A 17,792-nucleotide genomic window follows, 5' to 3' on the forward strand; every position below is an offset into this window, starting at 1 on the left:
TTTTCTGGATTAGCTTCAATCCCTCTTGCTGAGACTAGGAACCCGAGAAGTTCTCCTGCAGGGACGCCGAAAGAACACCTCGTCGGATTCAATTTGAGACAAAACTTGTCGAGGTTGTCGAAAGTTTCCTTCTGGTCCTCGATTAGTGTTGCCCCTTTTTTGATGTTATGACGACATCGTCAATGTACACTTGTACGTTTTTCCCAATCTGTGTTGCTAAGCACTTCTGCATCATCCGCTGATATGTTGCTCCCGCATTTTTCAGACCAAAGGGCATTGTTCTGTAGCAAAACACGCCGTAAGGTGTGATGAACGCTGTTTTAACCTCATCCTCTTCTTTCAACCTTATCTGGTTATAACCAGAATATGCGTCCAGGAAGGAAAGACGTTCACATCCTGCTGTGGAGTCGATAATTTGATCGATCCTTGGTAGGGGAAAGTGATCCTTTGGACAGTGCTTGTTGAGACACGTAAAGTCGACACACATGCGAAGGACTTTAGTGTTTTTCTTCGGGACCAGCACTGGGTTTGCTACCCATGTGGCCTCTGTATGCAGCTCTTTAATAAAACCAGCTTCTCCGAGTCGATCAATCTCTGACAGCATAGCTTTGCGGTTTGGTTCCAAAAAACGCCGCAAAGGTTGTTTAATTGGTCTCGCTATTGGATCCAAGTTTAGGTGGTGCTCGGCAAGTTCCCTGGGTACTCCTGGCATGTCAGCTGGACACCATGCGAAGATTTTCCAGTGCTCACGGAGGAACTCAACGAGCGCGCTTTCCTATGCGAGGTCCATGTCTGTTGCGATGGACGTCGTTTTCTTCGGATCTGTCGGGTGAATCTGCACCTCCTTGGAATCTTTCGCAGTGTTAAAGGTTGGTTCTTTGTTAGGCCTCCCTACATCTGGCAGCACATCATAATCAGTTGTGAGCCTTGACGCCATGTATTCTGCTTGCATCCCGAAAGTTTCTGACAGTCGATAAAAATCCTTGTCACATTTATCGGCTAACGCGAAGCTTCCTTTGACTGTGATTGGTCCCTTAGGTCCAGGTAACCTCCATAACAAGTATGTGTAATGTGGTACCGCCATAAACCTAGCATATGCTGGTCGTCCCAACAAGGCGTGATATTGCGACGGGAAATCCACGACTTCAAACTCCAGCCTTTCTATTCTGTAATTTTCTCGGGTCCCAAACTGAACGTCAAGATTGATCTTCCCCAATGGATAACTCGGCTTCTCTGGCGTGATACCATGGAAACGTGTGTCGATTGGTTTCAGATTTGCTAGAGATATGTTCATCTTCCTTAGCGTATCTGCGTACATAAGGTTTAGACTGCTGCCTCCATCTATGAATACTCGAGATATGTCGAATCCTGCAATTACTGCTAGTAAGATAAGTGCTGACTGGCCTGGTCGAGGAACTTGCTGCGGGTGATCCGCTATTGTGAAGCCAATGTCTTGCCCTGACCAATTTAGGTACTCAATCGTTGGTGGAGGCATCTTCTCTGCCATGAACACTTGTCGTGAGATTACTTTCTGAGCTCTATTGGACGGCCTACCCTTCTGAATCATCGAGACCGCTCCGTTGGAGTTAGGATCAACGTATGGAGGTGGTTGTGGTGCTACCGCTATTCTGAGATGGTGTCGATTTTCGTCCGTAATTGCGGGAGGAGGTGGCAAGTGGATCTCACTCCTGGGCCCTTGAGGATTTCTATTTGTCGCCTGAGCATTGGCTTGCCCTGCAAACCTTAGCATTGCTTGTAAATTTCGACAATCCTTTTGCAGATGTCCTAACTGTCTCTTCCCATTGCTGTCGAGATAAAAATGCATCTGACACGGCCCGTTCATCATATCCTTGGGAGATACGAAAGGTCTCTGGAATCTTGGCCCACTATTTTGCCTGTTATTTCGGGAATCTTCTCTGTTGTCGCCTCGCTGCTCGCTACTCCTTTTATATTCATCTCTATTGCTTCCTCCAGCGCTTCCTCGAAACCCAGCCGAGATTTGGCCAGGAGCGTCATAACTCGAGAATTGTCGAGAAAATCGTCGTCTATTTTGAAAATTTCGACCACGGTCCTCCTCTGGTGAGCTATGCCGTTTATTGTGAACAACATCTTCTCCATCTGCCCACCTGTTTGCTATCTCCATCAACGCTGATACTGTCTTTGGGTCGGTTCTCCCCAATCTTCGACAAAATCTCTTCGTCCAATTCCAGCTACGAACGCATCTATCGCTCTCTCGTCAGATATGTTCTCCGCCGAGTTTTTAATGATGTTCCACCTTTGGATGTACTTTCTCATTGATTCATCATGCTTTTGTCGAGACGCTCTCAACTCTTCTAGTGACGCGGGTTTTTTGCAGGTGGATCGGAAATTCTTGACGAATACATCCTCAAAGTTGTCCCAGTTGTCGATGGAACCCGGAGAAAGCTTCTTTATCCAAGATCGCGTGGCTCCACTCAGCTGTACTTGGATGCTCTGCATGGCTGTTGCTCTGGTTCCTCCTATCAGCTTCACCGTCTCGAGATAATCAACTAGCCAATCCTCTGGATCTTGCAGGCCGTCAAATTTTTTGAAGTTATCGGGTAATTTAAACCCTGAAGGAACTCGAGTTTTACGGACCCTCCTTGTAAACCACGGCAGCCCACACATATCCTCGTCATCTATCTCTGGGGAGTGCCGATGTTCTCTTCTATTTTGTCGTGCTCTGTCCACCCGTGCTTGTGCTGCTGTGTCTCTTGCTCCACTTGTTCTCTCGGGACCTGGTGCTGCTGCTGTAGGTCGTGGACTATTTTGCCTTGCTGATCCTTCTGGAGGCGAAGTTACAAACGCCGTTCCCATGGCTCCGACTCCTGCCATGGCCATATTGTACAATGCTTCTCTTGGATCTCCGGGAGGTGGCTTGGATGCGAGGATGAAGGCTTGCATCGCCATATACCCAGCTTCCGGTGTCTTAGGGATGATGTTCCCCCTCGTGTCTATCGACATACAGGACATGTCGAGGTTTTGAACTAGATTTTCTCTATCAGCCTAAGGTATATTTTGCAGCCGAGATCTTGCTCTGTTTCGAGCTTCTCTGTGACTATCTCCCGAGGTTCCTGAATGTCGACTTAACTCCGCCCTTCGCCTGCTTGATGCGGAAGCTGCCTCCCTTCTTCTATTCAGAGCAGCTGTCTGTTTTTCCAATTCTCTTCCAACGCGGGCGAGTCTATATTGGTATGCTTGCAATTCTTCCGACGTAGCAGTTGTAGTCATTGGTTCTGTACCATCCATAGCTCTTGCGGCTCTATCCCACGCTTCTTGTGGAAGTTGAACCCTTAAACGCGGTGTAGGCCCAAGATATTTAGTGCCTAGACCTCGCCTAAGGTCAGCGGGATTAACGTATGGATTTCCCAAATCGTCGAAATCCTCTGACGTCTCCTCCTGATCGCGACTTGGTTCTCCGATGGCATAAATCTGATGATATTTTGGATTCTGAACCTTACTGGGTTTGGTGACACCATCATAGAGATTGGTGAAGACCTTTCCAACAGTAGTGGATCTGTCGATGAAGTTGAAGTTGTCGATGCTGCTCGAGTCATCGCTTATATCGAAGTCCGCAGATGACTCGAAGGACATGTCGCTGAAGATCTTGGCGAGTTTTTCGCTTGCCCTAGTGCTGATGAAGTGTGGCGATGAAGTCTCCTCGTCGCCTGACTCGATTGACGATGTTGAACTTGAAAAATCAGGATCGACCGCTGATAATCCCGATGAGATCGGAATTTCGAGACGATATACTCCTTCTTTCTCGACGCGAAAGTGAAATCTTCCGAACGTCATCTCCATAGGCTCCTCCAGATACGCATATGCATCCAAACGGGAGGGCGGGTGAGGAAAAAAATCGACTAGACCAGTTTCGATCTGTTTACCTCTGTCCATCGCGTTGCTTGCAGTTGACCAAGTCGACGATCTTGAACATGCCATCGAGATCAGATCCTTGATGCCTCTAATTCCCACAGATGGCGCCATTTGACAAGGGATTAACTTATCAATGCCTACAAGTTGTAGACTAGGGTTTTAGTCGGAAGTAGAGGGCAAGTAGATCACGAAGGTTTCAGCCAAAAAGTGCTGGACGATATGAAAACTAGGGTTTCGTTAGAAAATGAATCGATGCTTTCTTTGTCCCTCGACTCCCACTTATATAGGAGGCGGAGACGAGGGATTCGTAATACACAAGTTACAGAGTCCGGGAGGGTTTCCAACTCATCCCGCAAGATTAAAAGTATTATTTCCTAATACAACTCTAGCTTTCCTTAATAGTAACTTGGGCTTCCGATTCTTCTTATTCTTCGAGTCGTGGGCCTTCAGTAAACCCCGGGTACCATCTTTGGCAGGCCCATTGGGGCTACCTATGTCACCCGTGCCTCCTTCGACTATGCCCTTCCGCCTACTTAAACTCTCCATCGCAAAAACCCTATTACCGAGAGCCACGATAAGGAAAAAGTTCCAGAGACGCCGCCGCCACCAATCCCATCTCGGGGGATTCAGGAGATCACCTCCGGCACCCTGCCGGAGAGGGGAATCATCTCCCGGAGGACTCTACATCACCATGATCGCCTCCGGACTGATGTGTGAGTAGTTCATCCTTGGACTATGGGTCCATAGCAGTAGCTAGATGGTTGTCTTCTCCTAATTGTGCTATCATGTTAGATCTTGTGAGCTGCCTATCATGATCAAGATCATCTATTTGTAATGCTACATGTTGTGTTTGTTGGGATCCGATGAATATGGAATACTATGTCAAGTTGATTATCAATCTATCATATATGTGTTGTTTATGATCTTGCATGTTCTCCGTTGCTAGTAGAGGCTCTGGCCAAGTTGATACTTGTGACTCCAAGAGGGAGTATTTATGCTCGATAGTGGGTTCATGCATCCATTGAATCTGGGACAGTGACAGAAAGTTCTAAGGTTGTGGATGTGCTGTTGCCACTAGGGATAAAACATCAATGCTTTGTCTAAGGATATTTATGTTGATTACATTACGCACCATACTTAATGCAATTGTCTGTTGTTTGCAACTTAATACTGGAAGGGGTGCGGATGCTAACCCGAAGGTGGACTTTTTAGGCATAGATGCATGCTGGATAGCGGTCTATGTACTTTGTCGTAATGCCCTAAGTAAATCTCATATTACTCATCATGATATGTATGTGCATTGTTATGCCCTCTCTATTTGTCAATTGCCCGACTGTAATTTGTTCACCCAACATGCTATTTCTTATTGGAGAGACACCACTAGTGAACTGTGGACCCCGGTCCATTCTTTTACATCTGAATACAATCTACTGCAATCATTGTTCTCTGCTGCTCATTGCAAACAAACATCATTTTCCACATCATATATTTAATCCTTTGTTTACAGCAAGCCCGTGAGATTGACAACCTCACTGTTAAGTTGGGGCAAAGTATTTTGATTATGTTGTGTAGGTTCCACGTTGGCGCCGGAATCCCTGGTGTTGCGCCGCACTACACTCCGTCACCAACAACTTTCACGTGGCCCTTGACTCCTACCAGTTCGATAAACCTTGGTTTCTCACGGAGGGAAACACTACAGGAAATCTGGTCTATTGCAACAATAATTATTGCAATGGACAATTTTCGTTGCAATAGAACGCAATATTGCCACGAAACCCCCATTCGTGGTAACAGCCTCCATGTATTGCCACAATTTAGTTTTGACGTGGTAGTCACATTTTTTGTTGCAAAAGAGGGCGTTTATTGCAACAAAACATAGCGGCATTGTAATATGTTGGTCCTATTGTGACAATTACGCTTCGTTGCATAAACTTGCCACCTTGTTGCAATAGAGCCTAGCTAATGCAACAAAAGCATAAAATCGTGGAAATATTTGAAAAGATATTGCAACGTTTTCCCATGTTGCGCTAAGTATTCACATTGTTGCAAAACAATAGATTGTATTGCAACAAAATTCTAATTTGTCGCAATACCGGTACTTTGCCTCAACCCCATTTCGTTGCAATAATTATTTGCATATTGCAACAAGTTCCGTATCCATGGTAATATATAAGATATTGCAACAATCATGGATTTTTTTCTTTCTTTATTGAAAAGATGAATTATGTTTTGAAGCTCGCACCTCGCATGTGCAGGCTAGAGCCTGAAGAGTAAAAAAACTAGTTTGTAGTACTACACGCTTTTTGCAACTCTCTCGTGTTTTTTCCATTGTGGCAAAACTTAATTGACAAAGGCAGGATTCGAACCCTGAACCTCACATGTGCAGGCTAGAGCTTCTTACCAACAAGCCAAGGCTTGCTTGTTGTAAGGAGTATAGAAAAAAATAGTTTTTAGTATGTCTACACGCGTTTTGGAACTCTCGTGATTTTTTCCACTGAGGAAAAAGTTAATTGCCAAAGGCGTGATTCGAACCCTGCACCTAACATGAGCACACTGGAGCGGACCGATTACCATCCGGCCTACTCTTAATTTGTGGTACAAACTAGAGACACACGTATTTTGTAGTCAGCCGACATGCTAAAAAAATCAAAACACCATCAGAGCCTGATGTTGCTATGTGTCAGTACACATGCACACAACCTTACATACAAACCAAAATTTCAATACTGAATGCCACAATGCTTTACCATCTGCCAGTAAACATGCAGATAACCTTAAATACTGAATGTCATAATGCTTTAGCATCTGCCAGTACACAACTTAGTTTGGGAAAACACAAATTCTCATCCATTACAAGAATGAAACAATTTTACTTAAAAACTCATAAAGTGATGCATTGGACAAACAAATTCTCATCCATTATATGACTTCAGTACACCAACGGGTAATAATTACATAGATGAAAACATCCATTGCTTGGACAAATTTTCAAACAGCAAAATCACTTATTTCTTAACTATAGGACTCCAGGAAAATAGCTAATTCATAAGCATTGAGGAGAAATTCATAGCAGCTAATTCATACGCACGCATCTGGCCTCTTCTGTAGCTTCGCAACGGTACAAGGACACAACAGGAGCCAAAACCACATGACAAGAATTCCCTCCCCGTGCAACAGTACAGAAAATGAGATATTAAAACATGTAGCATCATGTACAGTATAAAAAATAGAACATTGCAGGCACACAAAAAAAGTCCAGACATGCAGTGGCGAACCGTGACGCACAACAAAGGATGGGCCAATACATTATTACCTTTCGATATATACTCCTTCACTTTAAATTAATTTTTTTCACTTTTGTTTAAATGAGCAAAATGTACATACTGTCCAAAACTCAGCCATCAGCTACAAGTACATATATTTGGACCAAACCTTTCCAAAACTCAGCCACATTGCTTAAAGTTCAGAAAAACAAGCCCATAGCGCAACGGAGGAGTCAGATCTCATACATGTGTAAACACATGTTACAGTAACAAAAACAGTGCATGAATTGGGATTTAAGCTGCTTAGTGTTTTTTCGCAAAAAAGAAGCAACTCCCAAAAACAGGAAGGAAAAGCACATCCAAAATAGAAAACCTGACTTTGCATTTAAGCTAAGAACATTCAGAGGTACATCTCAAAAAATAAATTAGAAATACAGATACAGCCTACACTTGGAAAATCAAAGCTACAAATGGCACTTGAAATACATTAGAACTACAAATACAACCCAGATTGCATGCCAGCCTACAGTAGAAACATCAAAGCTGCTACGGCAGTTGCAACAAGTGTAATCAGGATTGAGCCGGGGGTTAGTAACCAGCACATGGCAACAAACAACATCATCACCATGCGGAGCTGGGACATATACCATAGTAGCAATATGTGGGATAGATAAGCATGCTAAGCTAGCAGAATAACAGATAAGTAGCACCTCACAGGGAGATTTAACTTTAGGAGAGATACTACTCACGGATAAAGATGAAAAAAACTTCAGAAATAACATGTGAAAATTCTTACCAAGATATTTGAAACTACACAAAGAACCCGTTGTCATCATCCAATTCTTCTTGTCCCAAAGGAGCAACATGGCCATCATTTATGTAAGCATCATCATCATCGATATCATCATCAGATTCGGAGTGAACATCTTCAAACTCAACAGGTTTTATACTTTTGATGACAGAAGCATCAACGCTGGATCCTTCATCATCGTTTCTGCACCAACTAGTGATCTCTTCAGGTACAGTAATTTCTGGCACTGTAATTTCCGCATCGACGACATCCAGTACGTCTGCGTCACCGCCTTCATCGGCTTCAGCAGCTTCATCAAGGCCAACACCATTTAAAACAGAAGGAGCAAACAAATTGCGTGATTCATTTTAATAACAGTTGCCCAATCAGGGTTCTTCACATCTCTCACATAGAAAACCTGTTGAGCCTGGAGACCTAGAATGTAAGGGTCTTCCTTGAATCGGTGTGCAGTAGTGCGAAGGTCAATAATTCCATATTTATCCTTCTTATACCCCCTGCTCTGAGTTCTATTAGCAGGTGGCGCATCAAACCAGTCACACTGGAATAGTACAACCTCCTTATCAGGTGGATAGTCAAGAAATATGATTTTCTTGATCACCCCATGATAATCAATATTTCCTGTGGCTTCATCGCCCTTGACTACGACGCCACTATTTTGGGTACTCAAGTCCTGCTCTATGTAGGAATTCCGAAAGAAGTATCCATTCAGAACTGTACGGTTGTAAACACGAGCTAGGTGGTCAGGTCCTTTGGCTAGTGCATAAATAAGATTGGTGACCTTCCCATCCTTGTGGACCTTCCCATCCTTGTGGAGTTCAGTGATCTGTTTCATGGAATTGTGTACATGTCAGTGAAATGTGCATCGCTGGTACGTCATTACTACGAACATAAGTGAAAATGTGACTGTAACTTACCCTTCTCTCAAACAAGCCAACAAACTCTTGCCTGTGTCGCTTATCAGGATTACGAGAATTGTTCCTTTTCAGCTCCTCGAGATGTTCCCTACAAAGAGAAATGATAGTTAGTTCAACACGACATTATTAATGCACATAAGAATGATATAATATAAGTACATAGCTATATCCTTACTTAGCCCATGGCGCGGTGTCCCCGCAATTTGTTAGTATGAAATGCCTCATGTCATTAACCTCAGCCAAAGATAGTTGTTCAAGAGCAAAACCTTTCTTGGAGTAATCAACTGTACTCATTATGGTAATCCCTGTTGGTGGTTGATCTGCATGTCCATTTTCATGGCGTTCGGACTGACTTATCTTTGTAGGCATGCCATCAATGAATCGACTGCAAAAAGTCATGCACTCTTCGAGTATGTACCCCTCTGCAATAGAACCCTCTGGGTGAGCCTTGTTACGCACATATCCTTTCAGCGTACGCAAGTATCGCTCAATTGGATACATCCATCTGTACAAGACAGGCCCTCCCAATCGTGCCTCTTCAGCGAGATGAATTGGCAGATGCATCATAATATCAAAGAATGCAGGTGGAAAGATCATCTCGAGCTGGCATAGAGTTTCTAGGATTGTTTCGCTCAAGTTCACCAAATCCTCATCCTTTAACTCCTTGGAGCATAAATCAGAAAAGAATTTACTCAGTTGAAGCAATGGGTTAAGAACATTCTCTGGCAGAAGCTTGCGCAATGCAATAGGAAGAAGTTTCTGAAATATAACATGATAGTCATGAGTTTTGAGTCTAGTAATCTTGCACTGATCGAGGACCACACATCGTTTAATGTGTGAAGCATATCCATCGGGCATCTTAATGCTCTGCAAAATTTTGAGGAGCAATATCTTCTCTTCCTTTTTTAAAGCATAGCAACCTTTCTTTATTTCATACTTGTTCTTACCGGGCTTTGGATGCTGGTCCTTCCTAATTTTCAAGTACTCCAAATCAAGACGAGCCTTCACACCATCCTTTGATTTCCCATCCATCTCAAGAAAAGTCCCAAGAACGCTGTCGCGGATGTTCTTCTCGATGTGCATAACATCCAAATTGTGCCTAACCATCAAGTGCTTCCAATATGGGAGTTGGAAAAATACACTTTTCTTCCGCCAGTTATGCCAGCTATTAGTTTCCGGTCGCTTTCTCTTATTTGATCGCCCAAATGGTGCATGCTGAATGCTATCAAGCTGTTGTACAACTTCTTCATCTGTAAGTGGTACCGGAGCTTCCCTATCATCTGTTTTGTTGTTGAACAAACACTTGTTTCGACGCCATTTATGGTTCCTGCGGAGAAAACGTCGGTGTCCCATGTAGCAATGCTTTCGACCATACTTGAGCCATAGGAAATCTGTATGTCTGTGGCAATAAGGGCATGCCAGCTTTCCTTTTGTGCTCCAACCACTCAGCATTGCGAAAGCTGGGTAGTCATTGATGGTCCACAACAAGCATGCATACAGCCTGAAATTTTCTTTGGTTGCAGCATCATATGTGTAAGCACCATCCTCCCATAGAACATTCAGTTCATCCACCAAAGGCTGCAAGTACACATCTATGTTATTTCCTGCTGACTTTGGCCCTGGAATAATCATTGACATGATCCAATTTTGTTGTTTCATACACATCCAAGGTGGCAAGTTATAAGGGATAAGAATGACAGGCCATGTAGTGTGTGATATACTCATGAGCCCAAAGGGGTTGAATCCATCCGAAGCAAGGCCAAGTCGAACACTGCGAGCATCTTTTGAGAACTTCTTATGATATTTCTTATCAACATACTTCCACGCCTTCGAATCTGCAGGGTGCCTCATTACGCCATCATCCAGACGACCCTCATGATGCCATTTCATATGCGATGACATAGCTTCTGTCATGTACAGCCTTTGCAGTCTTGGAATCAGTGGGAAATACCATAAAACTTTCTGTGGCACTGGCTTCTTATGTCTTGATACATTGTCTTCGTCAGTTGTAGGAGTAAATTTCCATCGTGAAGCATGACAGACAGGGCATTCTTCTGTATTAGCATGCTCACCACGGAATAGCACGCAATCATTAACGCATGCGTGTATCTTCTTGTAGTCAAGCCCAAGATCGCGGATCACCTTCCTTACTTTTGCGAGATTAGTAGGAATGCAGTGACCCTTTGGCAGCATCTGCGTGAACATCTGGAGAATCAAGTCGCATGCTCTGTTGGTCATCCCAGTCACGCACTTGATTTGGTAAAGCTTCACAATGAAAGATAGCTTTGTGGCATCCTCGCAACCTGGGTACAACTCTTTTTTTGCCTCTTTCAATAGCTCGAAGAATACCTTGGCTGTTGCATTTGGCTCCTGGCTCGTTCCTTCACTGCCAGAATCATCCACATGAATGTCTCCTGCACCTTCATCATGATCTGCATTGCTTCCCATGTTGGTGCCCCTAATGAGAGTATTGAGCATGTCACACAACCCAGCACCATCGTCTACAGCGTCTTCATCATCAGAATCATCAGAAATGTTGCCCTCATCTGGTTGCTCACCATGGTATATCCAATTAGTGTAGGCCGGATCCATACCATTGTGCAGCAAGTGACTATGAACATCCCTCTTTTTTCTCCGAGCATTATTCAGACATTTCCTACATGGGCATGGGGCAGTTGAATTTGGACGAGCATCAGGAAAAGCGAGCCTCATGAAATCCTTCAGGCCAGTTTGCCACTCAGCAGAATCTCTATCCTTATCCATCCAGCTCTTATCTCCTGTCATTTTTCCTTGTGTTCGTAAAGTCAGTCCTGTAAAAAAACATAGCGGCTGCATTAGTGGCTGAATTACAGTGAGCATCATCACTATGCATTATGATCAAGTATTTTAAGAGAATATCCCAAGAAAGGAAAACAAAGCAGATCCCAGCATCCCCAAAAATAATTAAACTAGATGACTGACCACATGTTGTTCATCATGTTCTTATAAGTACATTCAGTACAAGGGAGAAAAGGGTAGGAAACTTATATATTTTCCCAGGTTGGTTTAAATTCTAAAGCTTGAACTTTAGAATTTAAGAAAGTTTAGTACCACTTATGAGTAGACGCTTATATATTTTGCCAAGCCCCCAATTCCCCAAACTGAACCTGGATGGCGACGCACAACTGCAGCTTACATGCGTCGACAAGGCAGGAAACAGACTCAAAACTAGTCTGAGGTGCAGCTGATGTAAAATAAAGAAAAAATACAGATATAACTTGCCCAAAATTCAGAAGACTAAAATGTTGTTTCTGTTTTGTTTTTTCAGATTGCATAGGCTTTATTACATACAGATATAAATGTAGAACAAGATGAAAATCAGGACAATATGCAAGTCAAAGATGTGGGCATCATCAGTACCAGTCTCCAAGGTTTTTCAGTTACCATTAATATTCAGTTATAGCATACATTACTTCTCATATGTGCAGGGGCGGTTTTACCAGGTAGTTCGACAGGAAGAAGAAATGGGAATGAACGAACTGTATTTTTGCTGCTTAGCTCCCACCTGGGCCTTATGGTGCGCTAGTACTGAGCCAAACTATAGTACTAACACATAAGGAAATTATATCGCTACTATTTTGGGATGACTTGCCCAGCATACACGCATACACATGCATTGGTACATAATCTGAATTGCACAAGACGGTTCAAAAGGAAAAAATTTTGCACAAGACTAATTTTGTTGAAGGTAATTTAATTTAGCATGAGCCTACCCTCTGTTTTCGTTCAAGAATCACCACTGCATGTGTATGCCCCTATTGGGAGTATTGGGATTGAGACGTATATGCAATACATGATTCACTTCGTCCCTATTTTTGCCCTGGTGTTGTTCACATCAAATCTGCCAAATCAAAATCGATGAGTAGGATGCAGGAAAAAACGAAATCCGTCCCAGAAGTTGATCAAATTGCACACGGGGGCTGACCTTGCGGTTGGGAATGAGGAGGATGCACCGCCGTTGGGGGGTGAGGAGGACGCACCGCCGTTGAAGAATCCTAGCGGCGGCGCTGCATGAGGAGAGAAGGGCGGTCACAGCGGCATGAAAGACGAAGGACGGGAGAAGCTGTCTTAGGTTGGCTTTTTTTTCGTAATTGTCTAATTTGACTCACCGTTTCAGCCCAAAATTTAGAGGCCCAGACTGTTAGCCCAAAATTAATATAGAGTTTTTTTCCAGAATGAAAACTCCAGCACCAATAACGATGGTGATAAATAGAAGTGCCAACACAGATGGTTTGCTTGTGTGTCCAGGAAGGGAAATTTTACAAAAGCTATGACTTTGTGATCCAGTATTCATAAGTCTGTACAAAATTTCAAATATGCGTATTCTTGTCGAAACTACATTTTGGTTCTGAGACAGACAGCTCGTAGAGCCTGTTCACCAATTGCTGTGTCCTTTTTTTTTCTCATGCAACAGCAATATCAGTGCTGCCCGGTGTGACATTCCATAAAAATAGAAGACTCACACTCGTCCTGACATCTCTGATCATGCATCTCTGAACTTCAGGACCCTCTTGAACATCACACATTGCTCTCTCCGAGTGTTTGAGAAAGAAGCATTACTCTCTCTGAATGTGTTTGACGGTAACACTCGAACCTTGACAGCGCCAAAAATGAAAGGAAAGAATTGAGATCTGCCTGCCACCATGTAATCCCTGATATGAACTATGGCTGTAACCATTCTGCCTTTTCACACTAAAACTAGCGATGGGATCCGGCCGGATCCGGCACGCCGATAATATAATTGCTCCAGAAAGGTCAAGCACTTGAGGAACCGTAGAGGCGTAGAGTGAACTGAAATTATGCAGACCCCATTTGGGAATGAGATAATTAGAAGTTCGATCAACTTGTAAGACGAAAGTAATCTGGTGATTCATCCAAAACAGTTATGAAGTTTCAAACTTGCATATTGCATATGATATGCCCACAAGGACAGATAGCAAGCATACTTTATATACAGTTATACAGCATCAAAAGTGATTTAATTGGTACCACCAACCACTTGGTTGCACTTACTTAAACCAAGTTCCAAGTGCACAGCTCCAACATCCAACTTAACAAAATAGGACACCACTTCTAAAACTTGCTTGCACTTACTTAAAGAAGGTCCAAGTGTGTGGTGACCCTGCATACCACTGCATGTTGTAGTATGCCAGTCGTTGATATAACATTCACGAAGTACCATTCCGCAAATATTACATCCCTCAGAGTAGTACAACAGAACATAGCAGGTCCATAACTCATTCATTTAATATTACAAACATCATACATATATCGTCTCGGGGCTCCTCTTGGGTTCTAAGAGGAATACTCCTGGGTTCGAGGCGAACCCAACTTAGCTTACAATATAGATGTCTCATTAAGTTGTACATTTATTCTCTCGAGCAGCTAAGTATTAAGAGTTCGGGTTGCTCGGCTACTACTACTACTTGATGCTTCTAGGCTTGATCTCCTCCGGAAGCCTCCCCGGTTCCGTAGACTATAAGGTAGTCTACGCCTTCAATACCTCCAGAGAGGTCTGGTTCTTCATAGCCGATGATCTCGGCTCCTTCAGGGTTGTTGTAGTCCTCCTCCAGACGATTCAGACAATCTAAGCAAGGGATTTAAGAGTGGGATGAGTACGAGCGTACTCAACAAGTTCATTATAGATAAGAGGTGTTTAATGCACTAGCTACGATACTAGGCCAGAAAGTCTAATACCAATGCAGGTTTTGATAAACATTTCTTCAAGAGGTTGCTTTTATTTCAAAGAGCTATGTCCGTCAGCCTTCACCGGTTTACTAGAACTTCATGGAGCTCCTTTCCGGCCGCGTTCGCAGTTCCTTATCCCGGAACAGGGAGTGACAGGTCACAGTTCTTTACACTCTGCAGAGGTGTGTTGCTTTACCCATAAGAGATCTTAACCTTGGTGCCAACCGGGCAGCTCTCCCGTCCACACTTCCTATGGTGTGAGGCCCGGTATAAGGTCATAGCCAATCATATTCCTCCGCTACCTCGCACACCCACCCTTTGTTGCAAACCCCGACCCTGGGTCCTCGCCGGTCCCATTATTCCCGTAATTTCAGGGTGGACCCCGACCACGACAACAGTTCTGGGCTCTACCATAAACTCCTTCGCCGGCAGCTGCAACCCATCATAGACCGCATTACCGTGGGGAATTAGAGTGGGATCCCCACCCTCCGGTTGTTCCGCAAGACACAACTGCTACGGTAAGCATTGCATTACCGTGGGGAATTAGAGTGGGATCCCCACCCTCCGGTTGTTCCGCCAGACACAACTGCTACGGTAAGCGCATCCGTTGATGTACGAGAGGTGGAAATACAATTGACTAGTCCGTCCCATTCCAGATCTTATGGTTAACACGGTTATTACGGCACAAGAATCACTGGACGACATTTGTTGTTTAATCCTAGATGGATATAAACCCGTGCAATGGAACCTCCACCATATCAACACAATCCATGGTTCCATTGCCCACCACATAGTCATATTCATAGTTATGAAAATAGTGGTTTTGGTTTTTATGCAATAGTGATAACCATAGTACTTTGCAAGTAATTTGATAGAAATACACAAATGACATGAGCAAGTGATGAACTTGCACAACACTGCAAAGTTTTGCAGTTGGATGGTGTGGACTGACCCTTGTCCTCTGTTTCTGAAAAATAGCATCATTGTCCGATAAGGGCAATGGTTAAAGAAGCAATTATGCATGATTCCAGTTTTAGGGTTTGTTCCCCCCTTCCGATGTTGTTATTATTTCATGTGAGAGGTTTAATACTAAGAATAATTTGGAGATACTATATTTAGGGTAAATACAACCTTGAAATGTTGTCAAGGTGTTTTTAAAGTCCAAATGCATTAATGGACTTATTTTCTTTATTGAAAATAATATGTGTGATTTAAATCCTTATTTAAATCATCAAATTAAGACTTATTCTTATTTGTCTTCAAAAATTCTCTTTGATATTTTATTTAGATAGAGAATTTTATGCTGATCAATTTTCATATTTTTTTTTTTTTAGAGCTCTTATAAATTTTCTATTTAATTTCAAAGTTTCTGGTTTTTTAATGGAATTGTGAAAAGACTGATTTGCCCTTTGGGCCCACCTGTCAGGTGGCCGAGCTGGTTAGGTTGGACCAGCCCACTGGGATCGGTCCAACTGACCCAGTCGCGTCATCTTCCTCCTCTCCGTAACCCTAATCCCCTTTCGGGCTCCCGCAACACCAAAATCGCCTCCGCCGTCGCCGCCTTGCTCCGGCCGTCTCCGGCCATCATCGGCGACGAACTGGTGCGGATCTGGACCGCCTCTCGATGGCGGACATGGTGGTACGCGTCGATCTGACGCTCGTGTCCTCCTCGACTCGCCCCCAACGCGTCTGCGCCTCGGCCGCACGGATCCGTGGAGGTCCGCTGTTCATCGGCGTCCCTGGCGCCGTGGCGTCGCCGTGGTGATGCCGGCGTTGCGGTGATGTGGTGACCAGGCTTGGCTTGGCCTGGCGCCGCCGTCGCCCGGCGTGTGCCGCCGTGCCGCCACGGTCGTGCTCATCTGCTTCGCCTGTAAGTTTCTCCTCCTCTTTCCTCCTCTGTTACCTGTTCTACTTTCTCCTCTTCTCCTCCCCTTTGTCTAGATCGGCCACTGGCCGACTTCTCCCTGTGGAGATGCTTGCCTTGCTGATGTGCTACTGCTGCTACGCTTCGGTGGCTTTGCGCTATGCCAGCCCTGGTGCTGTGCTAGCTGCTGCGTCGTGCTGGCTAGGCATGCTGCTGCGCTACTGCTGCTGCCATGGCCTTGCTCTAGTTCGTGTGCTTGTATTGATGCTCTCTTTTTTTTCTAGCTTATGCTTGTACTGCTAATTCTATGCTCATGCTCATGCTAGCTCTTCTTCTGTGCTGCCACTATAATTGCTCATGCGCAAGCTGTGATGCTCATGGCTTGCCATGCTGCTCCAGCTGTGGTTGCTGTTACTGGATAATCATGTTTGGCCCTGGGTTCTTGCCCCTGGCTTGATTGCTGTGTGTGATCCTTGCAAATTTGCAAGAACCAGTGCTATCTATGTAGTGCTCTTGGGCTTTTCTTCACTGTAAAGCTCAGTTTAGCTTGTGTATTGGCTAAATAACTCCACATCTTGTTGGTGTGCTACTGGTTACAATTATATTTCATGTATTTGATTATCTGTGATGCAATGGTTGGTTAATTTGTGGCTTTGGATGATCCTGTGATCATCAGGGCTTCCTGTTGGCTTATAAATTTATATGGATTCATTTCAAATGCTGCTGTTGCTTGTGAATCCAGCTCCTCACCAAGTACTGGTGGTTGCTGTTGCTTGTGAAAGCAAAACTGGTGGTTGATTGAGGAATTTGCTACCTCTGGATGTATCTGTGTGCGTGTTGTTTTATTTATCTATGCTTGTCAGTGAAGCTTGGCTTCTATTTCTGACAACAGACATGATCTACCTGATGCAGTAGTGATCTGGTGCATCATATGCCCTATCTGGATGGAAACCAACATGTGTTGGCACCTCCTGTGATGCATGAACTCCTTGGAGTGATGATATGCTTCTTTTGTGGCTTTTCTGTGTGGCTAGGTAGTTGTTGTGACCCTAGCAATGCTTGGTGTGCTAGTAAAGGTTGCTCCTACCTCTTCTGTATGCTACTGTGCAATATTATTGGTAGTAATTCATGGGCTTCCAGTATAATTGATGTTGAAATGAAAATAGACATATAAATGTCTATATTCTGATGGTCTTAAAAGGGCTAGTGTGGTCTGGTTATACTTGGATAAGTCTCTGGGATGGTTTTCTTTCATGTTTCCATTTGGAAGATGCTACCACTATTCTGGTTGGCATAACCATGGGTATAGGCTTGATTGATCC

At 43.9% G+C, this 17,792-nt stretch overlaps 2 protein-coding genes across 2 annotated transcripts; both read right to left on the reverse strand.

The window, feature by feature from the left end:
* Positions 1-7,799: 7,799 nt before the first annotated feature.
* On the reverse strand, positions 7,800-9,491 carry LOC127318617 (uncharacterized). Its single transcript, XM_071823480.1, has 3 exons — positions 9,055-9,491; positions 8,880-8,967; positions 7,800-8,788 (listed from the first exon to the last, which is right to left on the reverse strand). Exons 1-3 carry the CDS (start codon positions 9,474-9,476, stop codon positions 8,276-8,278), a joined length of 1,023 nt encoding a protein of 340 aa, XP_071679581.1. The 5' UTR covers positions 9,477-9,491; the 3' UTR covers positions 7,800-8,275.
* A 181-nt stretch (positions 9,492-9,672) lies between these two features.
* On the reverse strand, positions 9,673-11,663 carry LOC139833719 (uncharacterized). The gene is made up of 4 exons (XM_071824065.1): positions 10,601-11,663; positions 10,255-10,498; positions 9,827-9,978; positions 9,673-9,686 (listed from the first exon to the last, which is right to left on the reverse strand). Exons 1-4 carry the CDS (start codon positions 11,661-11,663, stop codon positions 9,673-9,675), a joined length of 1,473 nt encoding a protein of 490 aa, XP_071680166.1.
* Positions 11,664-17,792: the final 6,129 nt, after the last annotated feature.

This window comes from Lolium perenne, chromosome 7 (assembly GCF_019359855.2).
Source record: "Lolium perenne isolate Kyuss_39 chromosome 7, Kyuss_2.0, whole genome shotgun sequence".
Taxonomy (NCBI): domain Eukaryota; kingdom Viridiplantae; phylum Streptophyta; class Magnoliopsida; order Poales; family Poaceae; genus Lolium; species Lolium perenne.

What these genes read in the sequence shown, in the direction of transcription:
- LOC127318617 (XM_071823480.1), bottom strand. Translation starts at nt 9,476, where the DNA reads ATGATCTTTCCACCTGCATTCTTTGATATTATGATGCATCTGCCAATT. An exon ending in GACACCGCGCCATGGGCTAA is followed by an intron (nt 8,968 to 9,054) that starts GTAAGGATATAG and finishes TTCTCTTTGTAG; the next exon opens with GGAACATCTCGAGGAGCTGA. An exon ending in TTGGCTTGTTTGAGAGAAGG is followed by an intron (nt 8,789 to 8,879) that starts GTAAGTTACAGT and finishes TCCATGAAACAG; the next exon opens with ATCACTGAACTCCACAAGGA.
- LOC139833719 (XM_071824065.1), bottom strand. Translation starts at nt 11,663, where the DNA reads ATGACAGGAGATAAGAGCTGGATGGATAAGGATAGAGATTCTGCTGAG. An exon ending in CAACCCCTTTGGGCTCATGA is followed by an intron (nt 10,499 to 10,600) that starts GTATATCACACA and finishes TGATTATTCCAG; the next exon opens with GGCCAAAGTCAGCAGGAAAT. An exon ending in ACAGATTTCCTATGGCTCAA is followed by an intron (nt 9,979 to 10,254) that starts GTATGGTCGAAA and finishes CTTGATGGTTAG; the next exon opens with GCACAATTTGGATGTTATGC.